General features: G+C 44.6%; 1 protein-coding gene across 4 annotated transcripts in view; it reads left to right on the top strand.

The window, feature by feature from the left end:
- The window catches only part of PAFAH2 (platelet activating factor acetylhydrolase 2), a 33,841-nt gene extending 15,841 nt beyond the window's left edge, over positions 1-18,000 (top strand). For 2 of the 4 annotated variants that reach the window (XM_003415404.4, XM_023554383.2), the window contains exons 8-11: positions 1,214-1,305; positions 2,892-3,062; positions 4,877-5,028; positions 12,083-15,721. In XM_003415404.4, the coding sequence (XP_003415452.1) occupies positions 1,214-1,305; positions 2,892-3,062; positions 4,877-5,028; positions 12,083-12,177 (510 nt within the window). In that variant the 3' untranslated portion in view covers positions 12,178-15,721. Of the gene's footprint in view, positions 1-1,213; positions 1,306-2,891; positions 3,063-4,876; positions 5,029-12,082; positions 15,724-17,797 lie in introns of those variants that run through there. The other 2 variants (XR_010321329.1, XR_010321328.1) reach the window with 2 other exon arrangements.
- The last annotated feature ends 6,191 nt before the right edge of the window (positions 18,001-24,191 follow it).

Genomic DNA, 24,191 nt, shown 5'->3' with positions numbered 1-24,191 from the left:
TGGAGAGATTTCCTGAGCCCCTTAGAGGCAGCTGCAGTGGCTTTTTATATAACCATGCCCTGAAGGCTTCTGGGGACAACCAGAAATAGATACTTACAGACCATGTTAGAGCCAGCAGACCTTCTCTCCCCTCAACCCACTCACCCAGGCTTTAGATGAAAATTAGGACAGGTACCCAGAGGAAGTAGACCCTGAGTTGGTTTCTGTACAGTCAGTCCTTGCTCCAGAGCAAAGTGGACTAGGCAGCAGGAGCTCCCCACATCCATCCTTGACTCGGCCCCTGTGTCCTTCCCTCCTCCTTTACGAACCGGTTCATAAGGTAGGGATCCTGGAGGATGGGGAGAATTCTCATTCTTAGTACACGCTCAGATTGAAGAGGTGGTTTAGATTTTACATCATCTTTCTCCATTTATTTTTTAACAGATATTTGGATGTCTATCTTAGTCCAGGTATTGTTAAGTGGTAAAGGTCATAAAAATAAAGATGAAGAACATGATTGTCAGACTTCTGCCTTCTGTATTAGTTTCTCAGGCTACTGTAACAAATTACCACAAACCTGGTGGCTTAGAACAACAGAAATTCATTCTCTCACTGTTCTGGAGGCGAAATCAAGGTGTCAGCAGGGCCATGATTTCTCTGGAGGCTCTAGGGGAGAATCCTTCCTTGCCACTTCAGCTTGTGGTGGCTCCTGGTGTTCCTTGGCTTAGGGCAGCATAGCTTCCATTTCCGGCTCTGTCCTCACGTGACCTCCCTCTGCCTCTGTCCAAATATCCCTCTCCTTTCTTTTCTCTTACCAGTCATTGACTTAAGCGTCTACCCTGAACCCAGAATGATTTCCTCTTGCAATCCCTTGACTAATTATATTTACAAAGACCCTATTTCCAAATAAGTTCACATTCTGAGGTCCTGGATGGATATGAATTTGGGGTGGGGGGCGCTGTTCAACCCACTGCAGATGGTAAGATTACAGAAATAAAGACGAAAAACATGGTACTCAGGATCCCTGCCTACAGAAGGCTGTTCAGTCTACGGATTGCCTGGCTGGCTGCTTTCCAGTAGGCAAGAGGTTCTCGATGGTGTGGTTTTGGAGGACTCACCCACTGTATTGTGCCTTCTGCCTCATTGCCTCACTGGTTATTCCTCTTGCCCCTGAGGAATTCGTATAGAAGGAGCCTTGCATTTCTGACTTGGCTAAGTTCTTCACTTTCCTCAGGGCAGCATTGACATGAGCCGTGTGGCTGTGATGGGACATTCATTTGGAGGGGCCACAGCTATTCTGGCTTTGGCCAAGGAAACCCAGTTTCGGTGAGTTTTCCAGTGATGCTGCTGTTAGCTCCATACAGTATTCATTTGTTCAGCAAGTATTTTTACACAAGTTTTGGGGGCTGGGGATTCAGTGGTGAACAAGAAAACAAGGTTTCTGATTTCATGGAATTATGTTATTGTGGAAGGAGATAGACTAGTAAATAAATTGACCAAAAATAAAATCCCCAGCCTCCAAGTGCAATGAGGAGAATAAAACAGGCTGATGTGCTAGAGTGTCCGGAGGCTTCTCTGAGATGTGACGCAGGCCAAGACCCAAATGGCAAAGAAGTCAGCCATAAAAAGGCCCAGGGGGAGGCCTTCCAGCCAGAGGGAACAGCTAAGGCAAAGGCTGAGGTGGAAACAAGCTTGCTGTGTTAGTGCGAGGGGAGCACAGTGCGTCGGGGAAGAGCTCACCATGTGACCAGAGATAAGCAGTTAGATTTTATTCTAAGTATGATGGGAAACCATTGAAAGATTTTAAGCAGAGAAAAATCAATCTTACATACATTTTCTAAAAATCTTACATTTTAAAAGATTCCTCTGGCTACTACTTGAAGACTGGATTGTAGCAGGACAAGAATGAAACACGGAGGCAAATTAGACGGAAGCTATTTCAGAATCCAGATGAGAGATGACAGATCTGTATTAGGATGGAGGGAGTGGGGTGGGGAGAGTGAGTGGAGTCAGGGTGTATTCGAGAGTCTGCAGGACTCAGTGATATGTGATGTAAAGAAAGGAATCAACGTTTTTCGTTTGTGTGTCTACCATTTGGTGGATGATAGGGTTCCTCACTGAGACAGAGAAGACTGGAGGAGCATTCTGGGAGGAGGTGGACAAGTCTTTGGGTCTTAGTTTTGCCTTTGGTGACAGAGATTGCTGCCTCACAAGCTGGCCAGGTCTCTTGAGTTGTAGCACCAGCTTTCCCTAACCTCCTGTGCCGTGTACACTACGGGCTCTCGTGGCACTTTGTATGATGAGGGCACTTAGCTGCATTGTTATACTGCGTTGTCTGTTCCGTGTCCTCTGCTAGAGAGAGGGCTCATGGAGAGCAAGAATTATGTTACTTATTTCCATATCCGCAGCCCAGGGCTAAGCACATAGTAGGTACTCAATGAATGTTGAGTGAATGAATGATTGAATGAACAAAGTGTCATTCTGTAAATCAAGTCAGTCACCTGCAAGTAGATCCAGAAGATGGAGAAGATCTGATCCTTGTGGTCAGAGAGTTTAAAATTTAAAAGGATCCTTGGCTACAGGTGGAGTCCTGGTGGTGTGGTGGTTAAGAGCTATGGCTGCTAACCAAAAGGTCAGTGGTTAGAATCCACCAGCTGCGCCTTGGAAACCTTTCGGGGCAGTTCTGCTCTGTCCTATAAGGTCATTTTAGGTCGGAATTGACGAGAACAGGTTTGGTTGCTTTTTTTGGTGACAGGTAAAAGTGATCCCTGTCTTAGAGCCTGACAGAAGGATGTGGTCCCTGGCACCCCCTTCCCGGCTTTCTGAGCCTTCAGTTCACTGAAGGAAAGAACTCTACTCTTCCTCCTCCACGCTCACTGTTCTTGCTTGGGTTTTGTTTGGTTCTTTTCCAGGTGTGCTGTGGCTCTGGATGCTTGGATGTTTCCACTGGAACGTGACTTTTACTCCAAGGCCCGAGGCCCTGTATTCTTCATCAATACTGAAAAATTCCAGACAGTGGAGAGTATCAATTTGATGAAGAAGATATGCACCCAGCATGAACAATCTAAGATCATAACTGTCCTGTGAGTAAACCCCAGCCACCGAGGCCATGCTCACAGTGTTCTGTTTTCCACTCACCTGTGGCTCCCTTAATTTCTTCTGGATTACCCAGAAGTTTCTACCCATTAGTAGAGTACCTGAATACTTCTGAATTTCAAAACTGTAATTCTTTTACAATTTTATATCTGTTCTCCTGCTCTATTTAGCTCCACCTACGGTGATTTCTTCATTAATTTACGTGATTTCATGACAGGATTTGCCTGCTGCTTTCTGAGAAGAGGGTATCCTGGGGTTACGTGTTGGAGAAGAAAGGGTGGGCTCCAGAGATCTTTAGCCTTAGCTGGGAATTTTATTGGACCATTCGAAGAGTGTGGATATGGTAGACCTTTGACATTCAGATTTTTAAAGGCCTTATAATATCTAAATTCATAGATAGCACTCTAGCATATGTTTTCTCCCATAAAACATCTATATTCTCAATAAGAGAGACCACGTTCTCTGCACTTCCATCACCACTACTATCAGTTGGCTTTATTTTGGGAGCCATTTCTCACAGAGAAAGAATTTGTTCTAAGTCACTTTAAGAAATTTATATAGGAAGTGGCTTTGAACTTCAGGTGGAGGGCTAAAATCTCATGGACTAGCTCTCTGACTTGAGTATCCAGCAGCTAGTTTAGGAAATGATACATTGCCAATAGTTAAATCCCCCATGTGTCCTTCCCCACTCCTCTCACCTGCACTTGAGCCTCGAAACACACATGCTTTAGGGATCCCAGTTTCTGTTTCAGCAAAACAAGTGACTGCGTGCCGTGGTCCTTTGGAATCACTCAGGTAACCTTGAATGCTGGGGGTCTGCTCAATAGTTAACGACATCTTCTCTTGCTCACCTGGGCCAGGCTTTCTTCTTTGGGGTCAGCCCCTAACCTATCTTTCATTTTGATTTCATGGCACTCAGAGGACTACTTAAAAGTTGCCCGAGTCAGTCAGATTCAGGGTGATTTGACCTCTGGAGGGAAGGGAGGCGAGAGCAGCTGAGAAGGGATATGCGAAGGGGATTTAACTATTGGTAATGTATTATTTCTTAAGTTAGGTGCTGGATACCAAGTATCCATTATATTATTTTGAACGCTTTTTTGTGTGCCTTAAATAATGCATTTTGTTTAAAGTCAGTTTTTCTGTATGACATCAAACAAATAGTTTAACATTTAGATTTCGCCTCCCCATTGAGTTGACTAATAAGTTTAGTTAGGAGTAATTTAGCCAAATGAACCTAGTCAGGATTTCGCCTGAAAATTCAATGTATTGATGTCAAAGGACTTAAGTTTTAATTCAGAAACCCCCTTTAACGTGTGCTTGCATTCACTTTTCTGATTTTTTAAATGAAGGCAAGTAATTTTTTTTTCTCTGTTTATGATGTGGCTCTGAAGTAGGAGCTTATGTTTTGTGAATGCTTAGAAGTCACCAGGTAGAAGCCATGGTCTCATAGGCTCTAACAGTGTAGGAATGGCAGGTGCTGGACCTCCCCTCTTTGCTGCTATCCCTGTCCAGCTGACTCACCCTCCTCCCTGCACTGTCAAGCAGTGTGGTCCAGGGGATAAGCCAGCTTTGAAGGCCAGGCACACCTGGGTTAAAAATCCTGGCTCCATCCCTTCCTAGCTGTTTGACTTTGGGCAGATCGTTTCACTTCTCTGAGCATCAGATTCCTCTCTGTCAAAAGGTAAATACCTCCCTTATATAGTTGTGAAAATTAGGTGAGATAATACATGTAAAGCTTAACAAATACGTGTGCACCCCAGCCCCTGAACCCTACCAATTACTTGTTTTCCTTTTGTTCTAGTGGGTCTGTTCATCGGAGTCAAACTGACTTTGCCTTTGTGACTGGCAATTTGATTGGTAAATTCTTCTCTCAGACTCGTGGGAGCTTGGACCCCTATGAAGGTCAGGAGATCGTGGTGCGGGCCATGCTGGCCTTCCTGCAGAAGCACCTCGGTAAGGAGAGAACTGGGGTCATGGGGCAACTGTGGGGTCTCTTAGATTTTCCTGTGGCACAGGGGTCTATGCTGACATGTCAGGGATCAGGGAGACTTCATGGCAAAAGGAAAACCTGAGTGAAGGAGAGTTGCACAGAATTAAAGAAAAAGTACCTGGAAGTTTGGAGATCCTGGCTCTACCTCTTACCGGCTACATGACCTTGGGCTAGTCATTTAACCTCCCTGAGCCTCCGTTCCATTGCTTTTATGGAACATTCCCTTCTCTCCACTACACCTATCCAACTCCAAGCTTATCATCTCTTCCGTGTCTGCATTGTGGGGGCAGTTATGATGATAAATGGGCTAAGTTTGTGGAACTGCTTTAAAAAACAAACCATGGAAGGATTATGACTAATGTGATAACTCAGGCCAACTGAACCGTAAGGCCCTTAGAGGTCATCTGGTCCACTTGCCCACCCTGAAGAGGTATCCTCTCAGATCTTCTCTGCCCCATGTTCAAGCAGCATGGCTTTTCACATGGAAGAGTACGGGCACTCAAGTCAGCTCTCTCTACCACTGGAAACTTTGATTTTTTTCTTTTTTTTGGTTTGTTTGTTTTTGTTTTTTTAATACTGTATTTTCAGTGAAAGTATACACAGCAAAACAGGTTCCCATTCAACAATTTCTACACATATTGTTCAGTGATATTGGTTACAGTTTTCACATTGTATCAACATTCTCATGATTTCCAGCTCTAGATGTTCTAGTCCCATTGACCTAGTCTCACAGCCCCCCAAACTTCTCATCTATACTTTGCTTTAGGTATTTGTTGGCCATTTGGTCTCATATAGACAATTTTTTAAAAGAGCTCTGTACTCAAGGGTGATATTCATTACATTATTAGCATTTTTTAAATTTTATCTTATTGTTGAGAATATACACAGCAAAACATACACCAATTCAACTGTTTCTGCATGTACAATTCAGTGACATTAATTATATCCTTTGAGTTGTGCAACCATTGTCATCCCCCTTTTCTGAGTTGTTCCTCCCCATTAACATAAACTCAGTGCAACCTAAAGTTCCTCCCTAATGTTTCGAGTTGTTTTCACTGATCCCATGTAGATAGTTCTTAAAAGAGCATAATGCTCAAGGCAGACATTTTTTACTAGTTACTCTTGTTTGGTTTTAAGAAGACTTCAAGGGATATTATTGGTTTAATATTTAAGTTTATCTCAGGGGATATTCATTACTTTATGAGCTAACCTACTGTTTAGCTAACACATGACTTGAGGGGATAGTTTTAGTTCAGGGTTTAAAGAATATCTCAGAGTAGTAGTCTCCAGGATTCCTCCTGTCTCAATGAGTCTATTAAGTCTGGATATTTTTGAAGATTTGAAGTTCTGTACTTTTTCTCACTTTTTATCAGGATCCATGTATTGTGGTCCTGATCATAATGTTCGATAGTGGTAGCTAGCACCATCTCGTTCTTCTGGTCTCAGGGTGGAGGTGGCCATGGTTCATGTAGACAGTCCTGTAGACTGGCTTCTTCTCTGAGTCTTGAGTTTCCTTCCTGCTCTTTTCCTCCAGAGAAGTAGAGACCAATAGTTGTATCTTACATGGCTGCTTGACTTCAATAGTTTTAGGAGTTGATATTCTAGTTTTTTTGGTTACAAGGACTTAGACAGTCACTAATGTACCTTAAGAAAAAAGGAGAGTTTGTTTATGAGAGTGTACTTGGACTAAGTGGGAAGTGAAGGGTTATAGGAGCCAAGGTAGCTTGCAGTACTGACCTCTTTCTTGGTCGCTGTAATGGGCTTAGTCTCTTTGTGTCTTCCTCTTATGACATCTGTTTCTCTCTGTTCCAATCTGCGATTTTCTTTCTTTCAGCTCTGTATTTTTTTTCTCACTGATACTGTCTGCTCATTCATAGTTCCTGGTTCCTCATAATTTTATTTGGCTTGAACCACTCATGGCTTGTTATCTCCACCTTGTGGCAAAAATTCTTCTTCAACTCCCACTGCTCGCTACCATATTCTCCTGGCTTTCTTAGACCGGATACCCAAGAGAGTCTGATTGTACCCGCCCATCTTTACCTGCCAAGATACTTCGTAGGTCACTGTCCAGCCTAGGCCTGGAGCTCTCTTGATGAGATGTCCCTTTCTGATCCAGTTAAAGTGGTGTGAGATGCCATTATCTATAAATGAGACTGATCCCTCAGCAGGTGCTGTGTGTAGGGCAGTTTTCTTCAGAAGGGAGTCAAGGCTTGTCTGGATTGCTCAACATTGACTGATTTCTAACTTTAGGCCAAGATCTGATACTTTGTAACTCCTCCTACTTGTCCTGGTTATCCTGTCAAGAGCCGTCCATGGAAGCCTCACACTGCTTGCACATGGCAGCTCTTCAGATGTTTGAAGTCACCTGTGCTGTTCTCCCTCAGTTTTTTGTTCACTAAACTAAATGACCATGGTGCCTCTACCTGTTCCCCATGCAGTGCTGTTGCCATTTATTATCCCCTTCCTTTGGATGCACTGTTTGTCACGTGCTTTTTAAAGTGTGGTATCCTGACCTGAAGGTGACATGCTAAATGTGGTCTGACCACTGCCTGGTATAGTAGGACTGTCGCTTCTGTACTCTGGACACCTGACTTCTAGTCAGATGGCCTGAGTGTGTTAACATTTCCAACAATTATATGACAAATTTGTTTAGATTGAGTTCATTTTTAAAACCTATCTGGCCAAATATGATTGTGCTGACTTTTTTAGCCCAAATTTGCATTTTTACTTTTATGCCTGTTCATTTCACCTTGCTCATTGTGAGTCATTATTCCAGCCTGGGTTTAAAGACTTCAGAGTTAACAGAGACCTTTGAGCATCCTTCTTATCACTGAGCAGGAGAGGAATAGATTTATGCCTCAAGACTGGTGGGGCCAGACCATGCTCCTCAGCCCACTTTCCCCATTTCCTCTTAGGCATCAGGTCAGAGCTAAAGATTAAAAATGAGGGGGAGCCCACTGTAGCATGACTGGGCAACCTGGAGTAGCAGTGCCTGTAAGTTAAGATGCTCGTTGCTGGAGACCAGCAGAAGAGGAGATGGAAGGGAGGAGGGCTCAGTCTGTAGGAAGATTGTTAGGATTTACTTTATGCCAGTTCCCCTGCTATGTGCTTCCCCTGCTATGTCACGTGTAATCTCAAAGCCAGCGCTATCTGATGGTATTTTTATTATTAACTCCATTTTACAGATGAGGGTTATGAAGTTTAATTTATGTAATTTGTCCAAGGTTATTTGGTTATTAAGTGGCAAAGTCAATATGCAACCCAAGCTCTGTGACTACACAGTCCATGTGCTTAGTCACTGCACTGTACTGTCAGTGACTATGATGACAAGTTCCATGACCAAGGTGTGCACTCCGTTGTTGGAAGACACGGAGGACAGGCACCTAACTGCGATGAGAGGATAAGGACAGCCAAGGAAGGAGGCTTCCTAGACAAAGCAAAGCTTGCTTTTAATCTTATTGGCTGAGGAGAGTTCACCAGGTAGGGAAGGGGCAAGGATCTTCCAGACAGAAGACACAAAGGCTTGAGTGAGCCTGGCGCATTTGGGAAACTGTGTTTGGTATATCTGGAGCTCAGGATAGTGAATTGTTGGGAAGTAAAGCTAGAGAAGTGGGCAGAAGCCAGATTTAGAAGCCTGTGTATTTGCTGGAGTAAATTTGAATTTTATTCAAAGGCTGTGAGGAGACCTTGGTGGGTTCTAAGCAAGGAAATTTCGTGATTAGCTTTGTGTTGGCATCTGGCTGCTTTGTGGAGGACGTGCGAGGTGGGGCAAGTGGAGAGGCAGAGAGCCCAGGTAGGAGGTTCCTGCCATAATCCAGGTGAGAAGTGAGGAGGCAGAGCCTGAAAAAAAGCAGAGGCTCTCATCTTGGGCTGATTAGCTTTACAAAGAGAAAAGCTTTTTGGTGGCCACAGTACATTGTCACATGGGAAACTAAAATAGGTTGTAGGTAGCTCGGTACAGCTTCTCTCCACCTCCTGAAAAATACCTCTCAGAGCATGTGTTCCACCGACACAGGTTAAGAAATGTTTATCTTCTGTTGAGGAAGATTGGTGCTTCCTTCACGTGAACTCCATGCAGCTCCTGTCTCCACCTATTCATTCTCTCTTCCACTCTCCTGGAAGACTATTTCACACCTTCTTCTCTCTCCTGAAACCTCCCATACCTCCTCCCCTAGCCTGTCTCTCGGCTGATTAACTTTGTCTCCTACTTCACTGAGAAAGTGGAAGCAATCGGTACCTCCTTAAACTTCCGACGCTGCAGCTGCCCACCTGCCTGCATACGCTCCCCTCCCCAGTTGCTAGTGTTTCCTACTTTGTTTCCCAAGTCCAGTGCCTCCGCCTGCACGCTGGATCGCATCCACTTTTGTCTGCCCAAGACAATTGCACCAGCAATTTTTTCCTCATTTATATCATCAGTTTTTCCCTCTTTACAAGTCCCTTTCCAAAAGCATACAAACATACTGACATTTCCCTTTATCTTAAAAAAAAACTCTCTTCTCCCCACTCTCCGCTCCAGTTACCACCCCATTTCCCTGTTCCCCCCAGCAGCAAAACTCTTCAAAAGAATGTCTAGCTTCACTTTCTCTAATTCCTCTCTTCTCATCCTCTCTGAAACCCACTCCAGTCAGACTGTGGCATCCCAGTACTCCATCAAAGCTGCTTGTGTCAAGGTAACTAATGACCTTTGCAGTATTAATCCAACAGTCAGTTCTCACTCCTTATTCTACAGGTGGTCGCAGCAGTTTTAGACATAGTTGGTGACACCTTTCTCTGTGAAACACTGTTTTCACGTGGCTTCCAAGTAAAAACGGTACATTTTCTCCTTTCTCAGTGTCTGCTCTTTCTCAGTCCACTTAGCTGCTTCCAGGGCTCAGTCCTTGGATGACGTCTCTGTCTGTATTCTCATCTAGTCTCGTGGCTTTAAATGCCATCTCTCTGCTGACAACTCCCCAATTTATGTCTCCACTTTGATCTCCCCTATGAACATTGGGTTTATATAACCTACTACCAGCTACTTAACATCTTCACCTGATTATCTAATAGACATCGCAAACCAAAACCTGTGTTACCTGCAGTCTTTCCTTTCTCAGCTAACAGTAAATTTACCCTTCTAGTTACTCAGGCTAAGGTCCTCACCTCGTCTCTTCCCTCACCCTCCTATCCAGTCCATTAGAAAATCCTGTTTGCTCTACCTTCAAAATTCATGTGGAATCTAGTCACTCCCCATTACTGCCACAGCTACCTCCTGCCCCACCATCGTCATCTCTCACCTCAACTACCCCTATAGTTTCCTAACTGGCCTCTCCACTGCCATCCTTGGCCCTCTACACAGTCTTTTCTTAATAGAGCGGCCAGAGCAATTCTTTTAGAAGGTAAGTCAGAACTTGTTCCTCTTCCATTCAGAATCCTCCTGTGGCTCCCCATTTTCTCTGAGAGTCAAAGTCGGTGTTCTTTGTCCTGCTGGGCCTATGTGATACACCCTCCAGTACCTCGTGACCTCCTTGCCTTCTGCCCTTCCCCTGGCCTGCTTTGTCTCACAGCACTAGCCCTGACACTGCAGGCATACTGTTCCTTCAGGGCCTGTTCTCTGGGGTTCCCTGTGCCTGGAGTACACCTCCCAGGTAGTCTCATGGCACACTCCCACCTCCATCAAGTCTTTGCTCAAATCTCACCTTCTTAGTGAGGCCCACCCTAATCACCCTTTTAAAAATATTGCACCCTCCCTTGCCTTTGCCCCTCAGCCACCACCCCTGCTTTCCTTATCTGATTCTTCTGTTTTGTTTTCATAACACTTTCTGCCTTTCCATTACTATATAATTTATTATGTTTGTTGTTCATCCTGACTGCTAGATTGTGAGCTCTGAGGGTAGGAGCTCTGTCTGTTTTGTTCAGAAATGTATTTTTGCACCTAGAATAGAGTGTGGCACGTAGTAGGTGTCCTCAGTGTTTATCAGGCTAATGAATATGCAGCCGTTATTTGTTGGCAGGGCACAGGGCATCCAAAGACTAATGAGAAGGATCCCTGCCTTCTTCCCAGGTTTTGTTTGTTTTGAACAAGGACACATTTGCCAGCTCAGCTTGTGCTTTATTCCCTCAGCCTAAGGCCTTGGGACGTTTCTGACTGTCCTTGCTGCATAGTTAGCCCCATCTGCCCATGACGCCAGGCCTCTCTCTTTAATCGTGTTAGGTCTTAAGCTGCTTCAAGATGTTGCCACCCTATCTCCTATCTGAAGGGGAGATGAGAGGGTAGAGAGGGTCAGAAGCTGGCTGAATGGACACGAAAAGAAATAGAGGAGGGAAGGATTGTGCTGTATCATTGCGGGGGAGCAATTAGGAGTATATAGCAAGGTGTTTATAAATTTTTGTATGAGAGTACAACTGGATTTGTAAACTTTCACTTAAAGCACAATAAAAATTAAAAAAAAAAAAAAATGTTGTCACCCTGTTTGTTCCGCCCTTAATTGAGGTAACGCTGGCTTTGCATCTACTGTGCTGGGGTAAGAGGGACCTCTCCTTGCTTCACAGCATCCCTGAGCCTGGAAGTAGGCTTTCCGTTTTTGGAATCTTTCTGATCTGGGTTTGAATTCTCTGTCTACCACTTACCAACTATAATGGCCTTGGGTAAGTCAGGTAGCTTCTCTGAGCCTCAGTTTTCTGAACTATAAAATTGAGTTACTAACAGTACCTGGTTCATAGGGATGTTGTGAAAATTAAACAAAACAGTGCATGTAGAACATTTAGCACACAGTGCCTGACATGAATGATCCCTCAGTGAGTGCTACCCTCTAGCATTACTGAATTGTTATGGATTAAGCAAGTTCACAGGTAAAGCACATTTATAAAGGCACTGAATAAATAGTGCTACTGTTACTGCTACCACCATCGTGACCACCGTAATCAGGCCCTTTAGTATCCCAGTGCCGCTTCTCTTAGGATGACCCACTAAATCTATGGTGGCTACTCTTTGATCTAACCTTAGAACAATTTGCCTAACCTGCCTGTTTTTTTCCCATTCAGACCTGAAGGAGGACTATAATCAATGGAACGACCTCATTGAAGGCATTGGACCATCACTCACCCCCGGGGCCCCACACCATCTGTCCAGCCTGTAGGCACAAGTGGCAATTTTCAAAAGGTCACTTGAGCTGAGTTTCCATTTGAGGGCTGCCCAGGAGTACCCCTAATCTTCCATCAGGAAATGGTTAACATGACCCTTCACAGAGAGAGGATATAATCACACTGCTGACTGGGTAACTGGGGACTTTGATCTCGGACTTGTTGATTTTCAGCTCATGCCAGGACTTGAATCACTTGCTGATTGGCAGACTGACTTTCTGGGGCCTGAGCCCTGATGGTGTGGGGAACAAGCAGTAGGGCAGGGCTCAAATTGAGCACTGTGAGGCCAGAATGTACAGACTTAGCCAGGGGGCCTACTCCCTCACCTTGGGCCAGTGTGACTTCTGCAGTGGTAGAGAAGACGCCAAAGCTTGGAGTTGAAATCTTCTCCTTCAGGAACTGTCGCGCAACCTGGCACTATCTCTTCCTACCTCTCAACCTTCTCCTTACCCAAGGCCACGTGGTGAGTTCTGAACACTTTAGGTAAATTCTTAGGATATGAACCATCTTCAAATACTGTTTATTTTCGAGCTTTCCCATTGCATGAAACTGGGTACTTAGTACTCAGTTATACTTGTGAGTCCAAGAGGGGCAGACGGCATTGTTCTCATAACACAGGGAGGTAAGCTGAGGTACACAGGGGTACCTCAGAAGCTCTGGATGTCTTTGGGGTTTTGCTAAAAATATAGACAAGGAATTAACACAAGTTGGTTGAAATGGGGAAGATAGAGTAAGTGTTAAGCAGCCATTTGCATAGGCCCTTGCCACAAGAGCAGGGTAGTTTGGTCAGCTAGAACTCAGGAGGCCACACCTAGCAGGGTCTAGGAACAACTTGTTCTTGGCCTCTTACCTCAGATATTGTGAACTTCCAACTTGCTCAGAATCAGGGTCCTTTGGTTGTCTTGTTTTCTAGCGCTGACGCCCCAGCCCCAAGTTTACGTCAGGATATAGGGTGCATTTCCATTCTGTTCCATTTTTGGTGTTTTATAATATGAATGATATTAATACTCGTGTTTATCTAATGATATGTTGGACTCTTCTTTTTATTTAATCTGCACTAGAGCAAGTTGGGGAGCCATCTGGAAATGGCTTTACCTCCTGTCTTTATTTGTTCACTTACCACTTGGGTCCGTGCAGAAAAAAAAATTTTTTTAACGGAAAGGAAGCTTTCCTAGGGATCTAGTTCAAAGCTATTTGGGAACATCAACCTGAAACACCCCTCTCCACTTCTTACCTCAGTCCAAGTGGGGAGCCTCAGAGGAAGCAAGAGCAAAGGGCAAATGTGTTTCTATACAGTAAGCCCAAGGTGAGTGCTACCAAAGCATGCTGGAACCAGGCCTCCCCCCTCTCACCAGCTCTTCTAAGAGACGAAAACAGCAGATCCATTGAGGCTGTGACCTTTGGAAGGATGTATGGGTTCCAGTGCGATGTAGCAGAAGGAAGGCATCATTAAAGCCCTGGGCTCTGGAGTTATATGGCCTTGTCCTGAGTTCTGGCTCCACACTACTCACTGGGTAAATCTGAGGAAATCGTATGCTGTTTCTAATCTCTAAAGTAGGACCTGCATTATGAATAGTTACAAGAGCTAAATGAGAACTTTTTTTTTTTTTTATAACCCATGGGTTAATTAAAAGTGTCTTTCTTACTTGACGAACACAGGATTTGTCTGTTTAGAGTTACCGTTTTCTAGTTTAATTCCTTTGTGGTCTGAGAAGATGACGCATATAGTTTCCACCCACCAAGGTTTGTGGAAACTTGCTTGTTGGCCCAGTGCGAGGTCAGTTTTATAAATGACCCACGTATGCTTAAAAAGACTGTATGTTTTGAAGTTGTTGGCTTGCTGTTTTACTCCACAACATACCATGAGAGCACACACAGTATAGAACGGGGCATTCCACCTCCCAAATGGGAACCAGAGCTCCTCAGCACCTGCAGAGCCAGCTGCAGGCCAACCCTGAGTAGGTGCCACACCTTGTGCATGGAGCCGGCTATACAAGTGCTGAGGGGCTAGCTCCGGCAGTAATAGCACGAGACCCAGCTTCCACCACAGACTCATAAATAATTCGGATACATGTTGTAAAGCCCTGAGCAGAGGACCTGGAACCTCCCTAGAGAATGACGTTCACAAACTGGATTCATCACCTCTGCTCAGCTCATATTCTGGTAAGGACTTATCCGGCAACATTGGAGTAGGTGGATTTTCCATGTAACTGAAAATTATCCCCTAAGCCCCAAAACATAATATTGACTATATTGAATGGTAATCTACCAAAAAGAAAAAAAATAACACACATACTTCCTGATAAAAGTGAACAACTTCCTGATCAAAGTGAACTTAACTTTGTAGGATGTTTCCATCAAGATAGCTAGACAACAAAACTCATTTCTTGCCCATGCTGTTTGTCCACTGTGGGTTGGCTGGAGGCTCTATTCTGCATCGTTATCCTCCTCATTCATCCTCCCACTTCTGGGATTTGTTGGGTTCGGGCTGGTTGGGTTCTTACTGTGCCCCCAACACAGACCCTAGCTCCTTTCCAGTGTGCGTCCTGACACAGCTGCCCCTCTTGCCCCTTCCCCACAAAGACTCTGGGCTTTTGAAATGTCAAATGATAGGCCCCAACTCCTTGTCTTGGCTTTGTGGGAACCTTAATCTGGCCCTCTTTTTCGTCTCCTGGAGCACCACTTACCCCTCTGGCTGCGAAGGGGCAGGAGAGGCCACATCTATACCCAGGACCTAGCCTCATGAGGAAACTCTCCCCCATCACAACCTGATGCAGAGGCTGAGTGTCCCTGGCCATAGCTATGTGCTCAAATGCCAATGCCAATAATAAAATAATAAGAGCTGACATTTACTGGGCCTTTAGTGTTGTCAGGGACTGTGCTAAGTGCTTTACATGCATTATCTCATTTACTTCTCACAGTAACCCTGTGGGGTCAGGTGGTATTAGTCTCATTTATGTGAGGAAATAGGCTTAGAGAAGTGCCTTGATCAAGCTCTCACAGCAAGAATGTGGCAAAGCTGGGACCTGGGCATCAAAATCTGAGCTTAGAATTCCTGGGCTGTACTGCCAACTTTTTTTTTTTTTTTTTTACTGCCTAGCATACACACTTGGTTTTGCACTTTCCCCTGTGTCTTCAAATGGGCAGAATATAGAAAATATAATTTTATAATAGATCGAATCCAGGATATCAGATTTTCCAGCAATTTCTACATGACCTGTATTGAAATTCAGTGCTGTCTCCAGCGCTATTAAGAAATGAGTTGGGGAAGAGAACTGAGCTTCACTGGGCACTGTGGGCTAGGTGATCTGTTGATTTGACAGGTTGGGGAAATGCGGGGATTAAGAACATGGTCTTTAAAATCAGACAGCCCCCGCACTTTTAGCACTGTGACATTATGTTAATTTATTAACTTCTCTCAGCTTCAGTTTTCTCATCCATAAAATGGAATTCTAATAGCATTTACCCCATTAGGGTGATTGTGATAATTAAATGAAATAACCCAGGTAAAGGGCTTAGCAGTGTCTGGACATAAAAAAAAAAAAAAAAACAGGACATAAGAGCTTAATAAAGATTTAAAAAAAAAAGATTAGCTACTATTTTTTTTTTTTTACTACTAGCATTGTTTCATTTGGTCCTCCTTTTACATATCTATAAGGTTAGGTATAATTTGTCCTTGCACTTAATGGCCCCAGATGATCTTGGCCTAAGTTCTGACTCTAGCTTCAAATAGTTTTACACAGTTACCGCCCTCACATGAAGCCTGCTAGCTGCCACCCAACTACCGCCATTGTGTTCTCATGTTCAGTTTCCTGTTCTCTTTGCCCTCACTTTCCCACTACTCATGTCAGAAATCGAAATACACCATACATAGTTCTCAATTTTCAAACTCTCTGTACCACCAGGAATAATTCACACTTGTATGTTTTGGTTTGGGTTTTAATTTCACCCCTAATCATCCGCACACACATGGCTGTACACCATGTAAACCAAAGGTCCTAAGAGGTTGAATGGGAGAAGGGATGAGAAGGACCATGTAGGGGTTGTCTAAAGGGGAGGGGGCTGGGGTAGGGAGTTTGTAGTAGAGGCTAATTGCATTAATTTTTGTCTGCTGCCTTTGAGGTCAGGTAGGGGAGGTTAAAGGGGCCTTGTGACCTCAGAAGTAACTGCTCAGGAGGGAGAGAATGGCCCATGAATTACCTTCTGCCCAGCTCTCTCCTTCACTGCCACATCCAGTTTCTTACCAAGTCCTCTTGTTTCTTCTCTCCTGGTAGTTCTCGAACCCAGCCTGTCCTTTCCATTTCACGTGAGTCTTATCTCCCTATCAGCACACTCCTGGATTAATTTTCACAGTCTACTGGACTCTAAATCTCTCTTGCCTTTTTTTCCCTGCTGCCAGATCTTACTGAAAACCACATTTGTATCGAAATACCAGCCTGTCAAGGTGGTCTAATGTAAACAGGGCCAAACTGGTGATCCGGAGCCCTGGGTTCTTTTCATGACTGTTAACTCTCTCTCACTCTGTGACCTTGTGTGCAGGCTTCTCCCCTCTAGACCTCAGTTTCCCTGTCTGTAAACCGGGGGTCTGGAAGGGTAGTTTTTTAATTGACTGATCTCTATCACCCCACCCGTTCTAGCATTTTGTGTCTCTGTCATTGAATTGCCAAGAATCTGCATGGCTCCCCTTTCCCGGAGAGCTGCACCTCGCCTCCTCATTCTGTCTGGGCTCGCCCTTCCTCTCCTGCCCCCTACTTCTCACCATGCACTCTTCATTTCCCACAGCCCTCTAATACACCTCCCTCATCTCCATTTATGCTTTTTCTCCCTGTATTTTTCTTGCTCACGGAGCTTCCTCACCTCCTTTCTGTAAACCCAAATACTGCTGATCCTTTAGGCCCATTCCTAGCCCCAGCTCTTCTGTGAAAAGCCTTCTTGGTTAAATTGCACTAACATTTGATCTCCTGGCCTCCTGCTCCCCAAGAGAAATATAGCCTGTGCCTTATTTAGTATTGCATTTATTACATTATGCCAGGAGCAGGACCCATCTGTTGGATGAGAAAAATCGGCCTCCTGTTGATTGACATGGGGAGCAGGGATGGCGGCCCCACCCCATCAGCAGGCTTCCTGTTCCCCAGCCAGCCTTGGGAACAGCTGGTGTTCACCCAGCCCTCCGAGGTCTCCAGCTGCCCCTGCTTCCTTTTCTTTTGGTTTTCTCAGATCCCAGCTGTGGGGCCCAGGGCAGAGCCAGCAACAGTGCAGCCTAGGGCAGCAGGAGCCAACTTCTAAGATACATGGCCGTGTCGCATTTGGGAATTAGAAGGAGGGCAGAACTGAGGACAGATCACACTAATGTTGAAAATGAGGGAAAGCAGTTTGCCACCTCACTTTTCCCATCTTGCTTTCATCTAAAAAAAGAATCTGCTCAGAAATACAGTCCTCCTCAGCCTGCTAAGCCAGATGGTCCCTAGAAGCTCGGCATGCCAACTGTGTATATAATTATTCATCTTCATGAAATCACACCCAGCTTTGCGTCCAGACACTGATAACTTTTTTGCCGTTTGACCTGGAGCCAGTAAACCATTCTGAGCCTTTGTTTCTTCTTTTTTTGTAAAATAGGTCACTGATGTCTTCCTTGCCCACCTCAAGATGTTTTCTGGGGGGAGGGGCTCAATGTAGGATGTAAGAGTTTGTAGTCTACAAAGCACCGGACAAATGTGCATTATTATTAATAAAAGTGCCATATCCTCTTTCTGTACCAGACACAGTGCTACGTGTCTTACATATAATGTATCATTTAATCCTGACAACATTCTGGAGGGTTGTGAGTTTTATGCCCATCCTAGGAAAGTGGGGTTCAGAAAGATTTACTGAACCAGGCAGAGTCACCCCGCGGGTAAGTGCTGGAGCCAGGATTTGAGCCTAAACTGTCGGGCTCCAACAGCAGTGCCCATAACTCCTGTTCGTTACTGTCTCACAAAAAGAAAGAGGTTCTCAACCCTATGTAGGCTAAAATACCCACAATTTGAGCTCCTGTTAAATGCACTAATCAGTTGGGTCATACAAAGGGCTGTTTTTGTGGAAGATCCAAATAAGTCGTGGCAGTAAACACCTTCAATTGCTTTTCTAGCAGTGCAGATGGGCGCCATCCATCCATCCATCCATACACCTCATATAAAGTTAACAGTTCAGAAATAAGCCGACTAGTACTATATAGACGGTGAAAATAAGCCGACTGTCTTAGTACTCTATAAACCATGGAGCCAAGCAGCTGACAGGAAAGTTTTTTTAAATCTCTAACCCACATATGGTATATCAGGGATTCTCAGCTCTAGGTGCACATCAGAATCACTTGGGAACCGTATAAAAATATGTTTGCCCTGGTCTTGCCTCCAGAAATGCTCACTCAGAAGGTCCAGAGTGGGGCCTAGGTGTGTGTGTTTAAGTTCCAGAGATGTTCCTGATATATACCCCAGTATGAGAATCCTTAACTATGGTTCAAACCTGTTTTCTCCTCATTTATGGAATAAGAGTAACAAGCTGAAAACATAGAATTGTTAAATTTTAGAATTGGAAGAGCCCTTAAGTCATTTGGTCCGTGAAGAAACCAGAGCTCAGAGAAGTTCAGCAGATAATTGGCAGGCTTGAATTAAAATCCAGATCTCCTGACTTCCAGTATCATGCTTTAGATACATCCATGAGTGCCAGGGTTTCATTGGATTATTAAGAAAATTCCCAAACTCCATTCCCCATGACATCCATGATTTCCAACAACCATACTTGGAGTTTTTGTGTAAGGCAGAAACCTGGGCTAGAAGGACTGTGACTCAGATGGCAGTTCTCATCTTTGTTCAGTCATTCTACAAGCACTTATTGATGCTTGTACTGTGGTTGGTTCTGTCCTCCTGGAACTCAATCTGGAGGGCGAGAAAGACAGGTCTATAGCAGATCCCATACGATGAGTGCTATAATAGGGCATATATTTGGCTCAAAAGTGGCACAAGGTGATCAACTTCAGCATGGGAGAGGCCTAAGAAGGCTGCACAGTGTATTATATACTTGACCTTGGGGTTTGTATTATCTATCGCAAATTATCCCAGAATTTAGCACCTTAGAACAACAGACATTTATTACCTCACAGTTTCTATGGGTCAGGAATTCTGGAGCAGCTTAGCTGCATGGTTCTGGCTAAAGGTCTCATGAAATTGCAATCAAGATGTTAGCTGGGACTACTGTCATCTGAAGACTTGACTAGGGCTGGAGGATCCTCTTCCAACATGGCTTACTCACATGGCCTTTGGCAAAAGGCCTCAGTTCCTTGTCATGTGGACCTTTCCATAGGACTGCTGCTCAAAACATGGCAGCTGGCTTTTCCAGGCACACTCCACGTACCAGCATGGCAGCAGTGATCCCAGAGAGTAAGACAGAAGCCACAGTGTCTTTTGTGACCCATCCTTGGTAGTCATACTCTATAATTTCCACAACATCGTCAAATCACACAGGTCAGCCCTATTCAGTACGGGCATGATCACTGAGGGCGATCTTGGAGGCTGGCTACCCCAGTATTGAAGCTGAATGGAGTTTGCGAGATAACATGAGAAAGGGCATCCCAGGCAGAGGGAATAAAATAAACGCACAGGAATGTGAAATAGAAAGGCAGAGCATGTTCAGGACCCAAAACTAAACCCACTGCCACGGCGTCAATTCTGACTCATAGCAACCCCACGGGGTTTCCGAGGCTGTAAATCTCTATGGAAGCAGACTAGCCACATCCTTCTTCTTCGAAGCCGCTGGTGGTTTCAAACCGCTGACCTTTTCGTTAGCAGTTGACCGCTTTAACCACTGTGCCACTAGGGCTCCTTTGATTTGGAGAAGGTAAGTGAAAATTAAAGAGTATAAGAAAGCATATTGAAGAAATCGGAGAGCGCCTCCGATGCCAGGTGAAGGAGTTAAGCCTTTATCACATAGTTTTCAAATGTCGCTGTATATTGGAATCACCTAAGGAGATTTTAAAAACTCCCCATGCGAAACCTACACCCACAACAATTAAATAAGAATCTCTGGGCATGGGACCCGGACATCAGTATTTTTAAAAAGTTTCCCAGGTGACTCAGTGTGCAGCCAAGGTTGAAAACCACTGCTGTAGGCAACATGAAATAATTGAGCAGCTTGAAGCCGGAGCCATGTGATCAGGCTTCCAGTCCTCAGTGGGGGAGAAGAGCAGCTCTACCTTTCTTCTCTGCTCGTCTAGAAATGTATTAGAGCCAGAAAGGCCCTGTCGTCTATGCTCACTCCCTCACTCAGGTATTAGACATGTTTTATCATCTCTGCAGTCAAAATTGAAGCAGAAATAGCTAAACTGTTACTGAGTCAGCCCCTGACTCAGGCACAATGGAACAAAACACTGCACCATCCCGCACCATTGCACATCACCTTGCTGTGATCCACAGAGTTTTCACTGACTGATTTTCAGAAGTAGATCACCAGGCCTTTCTTCCTAGTGCATCATAGTCTGGAAGCTCCACTGACACCTGATCAGCATCATAGCAACATGCAGGTCCTCACTGACAGTGGTGGCTACACTGAAGTACACTGACTGGGAACCAAGCCACATGGAAGGTGAGAATTCTACCACTGAGACACCACTGCCTCCATCCACAGCGGCAACCCAGACGTTTTCTGCATCCTAAATCGCCAAACTGTTTACAAACTGCCAAACTTAGTGTTGATACCAATATTCTTATATTCTCATAACCCCTCTTGAGTTTTTTTCCACTAGGACTGTTTCCTGTGTGCCTTTCTCTATGTCCGCATGGTCCTCATATTCAGCAGTCTGAGACAACAGAGTGTAAAGGTTGGGGGTTTGGGCTTCAGAGGCAGAAGGACCTCTGAATTTAAGTGCTGACGTCATCACTGATTAATTAGTGAGTGACTTAACTTCTCAGGGTCTCAGTTAACCCATCTGAAAATTGGCAATAATTCCTACCTCAAAAGATTCTTGAGGCTAGTGAATGAGACAGTGTGTATAAAGACCTCTATCCAGACTAGAAGGACTCCAGAGGTCATGATCCCTGGACCCTCTGTTAGCCCGAGACTGTAACCATTCCCAAAGCCAACTCTTCAGACAGGGATTGGACTAGACTATAAGATAGAAAATGATACTGGTGAGGAGTGAGTTTCTTGGCTCAAGTGAACACGTGAGACTATGTGGGCAGCTCCTGTCTGGAGATGAGAAGGCAGAGGGGGACAGAAGCTGGCTGAATGGAGACGAGGAATACAGGGTGGAGAGGAGGAGTGTGCTGTCTCATTAGGGCGAGAGTAACTAGGAGTACATAGCAAGGTGTGTTTAAATTTTTGTATGAGAGACTGACTTGATTTGTAAACTTTCACAATAAAAATAATAAAAAATAAAGACCTCTAGCCAGTGCCTAAAAAATAACAAATGCTCAGTAGACATTAGTTGTTATTCAGCATTCCAAATGGCATTCTAATACTCTGTTGTATCAACTCACCCCAGTCTCCTTAGCAGTTCTCCACATTGCCAGCTATTGGAGCCATTTCTAGTTTTTAGCAATAATATATTTCTTTGCATAAATTGATGGGATGATTTTTTTTTTCCTTCCGATTTATTTCCCTACTATAACTTTTTAGACGTGAAAACTGAAGGTTGGAGAGAGGAAGTACCTTGTCCGTGGTTGTTCCACCTGTGAGCGTCAGAGCCAGGCCAGGGGCCCAGGTCCCAGATACCCTAAGTCTTGGCCTAGTATTCTCTCCATGCTGCCACCGGCTCACCACTCCCTGGAGACTTGAAGACTGGCCCTTCTTGCTTTCTTTTCTCCAGACTGAGTGATTCAGATCTCCCATTGTGTCCCTGACAGCTCTTCTCCCACCCTTTCATCATCTCAGAGATCCGTCATCAGCCCAGTATAATTGGAGCAGAATCCCTCCTGGGCCCCTGGGGAGTGGGAGCAGATGATGACAAATGCTTTGGAGACCTGGACTCATCGCTCGGCGCCTCTGGATCTCTGTTGACTGATGTTGTTCAGTCAGACGGGAATGGGGATCCTGTTTGACTCAAATATACCCTTCTCTCCTACCTGGAACCCTGTTAGATTTCATTGAATCCACCCTCCTAGAACAGTCAAACTAAAGAGACCATAGAGATCATTCTCTAATTCAGCCCCCATTATTTTTAAAGAATGAGGAAACTGCGGCTCAGGGATACAGGTTGATCAGTAGCAGATCTGGGACCAGGACCCAAGCCTCCTGAGTCCTAGTGTGGCGCTGGGGAGAGGGCATGGAGCCAGGCAGGCTTGGGTGTGAATCCCAGCTGTGGGAACTTAGGCCAGTGAGTTAAAAGAGGCTCAATAGCTTCTTCTGTAAATGGAAATACCCAGCTCAGGGGTGCTGCAGGATTAAGTGAGATAACTAATGTAGAATAGGTAGTTACTGAATAATAGTGACTAAGAACCTGGGCTTTGGAGTCAAACTATTCAAATCCTAGACACCAACTTACTAGCTATGTGATCTTGGACAAATTATTTAACAAGATCTAATACTTTATTGGGGAGTCCCTGGGTGGTACAAACAGCTAACACAGTTGGCCACTAACTGAAAGGTTGGTGGTTCAAGCCCACCCAGAAGCACCTTGAAAAAAAGACCTGGCAATATGCTTCAGAAAAATCAACCATTGAAAACTCTATGGAGCACAGTTCTACTCTGACACACATGAGGTAGCCATGAGTTAGAGTGACTTGACGGCAACTGGTCTCTTTCAACATGTGTTGAATTTTCCAGGCATTAAGCTAAGTGCCTTAGAGATATTATGTCATTTAATTTTCCTAACAATTCTATGATGTAGGTATCAGGTATTAGTATCCTGATTTTATGAATGAAGATACGAAGACATGGGTCAATTTAGTAATTTTACTTCAGGGTCTTATTCTTTTCTGATTATTCTCTGCCTTGTATTCTGTTTCTGCCAGACACACCCACCTACTCTCCCCCAATGCTTGAGAATTCCCTCCTGCTTTTGAGCTTTGGAATAGGCCATAGCTTCTTAAAGACCCCCTCACCTCTTTTCTCTTCACCAAGTTCTGTTCCTCTGCTCTGTTCCAGCTTTGCTGCCGACTCTTTTCCTCTAAGAAAACTACCCTGCAAGCCTTGTGTAATCTGCAGCATCCTATCTCTCCTGTCTGCTGTAAACACCTGGATCTATTCCTCAGGTTTCTTAGTTTTACTTTTCTTTTTATGTAACTCTCTTATTCAGGTCCTTTGTGTGCACACTGGTTCTCTCTTAATACAAAGGACTTCCTAAAGGATACATCTCCCTGGCCAATTCCATTCAATCAACACCACATACCTGCTTGATGTCTGCTGCTGGACCAGGTGTTGGGTACTGTCATCACCTTTAAGCCAGGCTGACAGATCATGTTTGGCTCCCCCACTCCATAAAAAGCCAGCGTCAGATTCCACTCCAAGAATATGTAAGCCTAAAAATGCAAGTGATGGCAGGGATGTGGAGCATTGGAAACCCTCATATTCTCCTGGGAGCCAGCAATAAGTTGGTACAACCACTTTGGAAAGTGACTTGACAATATCTAATAGTTGAAGGAGCCCTGGTGGTATAGTGGTTAAGTGCCCACCTACTAACTGAAACGTCAGCAGTTCAAACCCATCAGCTGCTCTGCAGGACAAAGACGTGGCAGTCTGCTTCCATAAAGATTATAGCCTTGAAAACCCTGTGGGGCAGTTTACTCTGTGCTATAGGGTCACTGTGAGTCGGAATCGACTCCACGGCAACAGGTTGGGCTTTTGGTTTTGCTTGTTAATATAAAAGATGTTGTTGCTGGGTATCATAGAGTCAATTCTGACTCATAGAGACCCCCATGTGAAAGAGAGAACCACAGGGTTTTCTAGGCTGTAATCTTTACAGAAGCAGATCTCTAGATCTTTCTCCTGCAGAGCTGCTGGGTAGGTTCAAGCTACCAAACTCTGGGTTAGCAGCTGAGTG

Source organism: Loxodonta africana, chromosome 3 (assembly GCF_030014295.1).
Source record: "Loxodonta africana isolate mLoxAfr1 chromosome 3, mLoxAfr1.hap2, whole genome shotgun sequence".
In the NCBI taxonomy this organism is placed as follows: Eukaryota; Metazoa; Chordata; class Mammalia; order Proboscidea; family Elephantidae; genus Loxodonta; species Loxodonta africana.
Note: the sequence above shows the minus strand (reverse complement) of the source record. Positions and strands in the feature narration are given on the sequence as shown.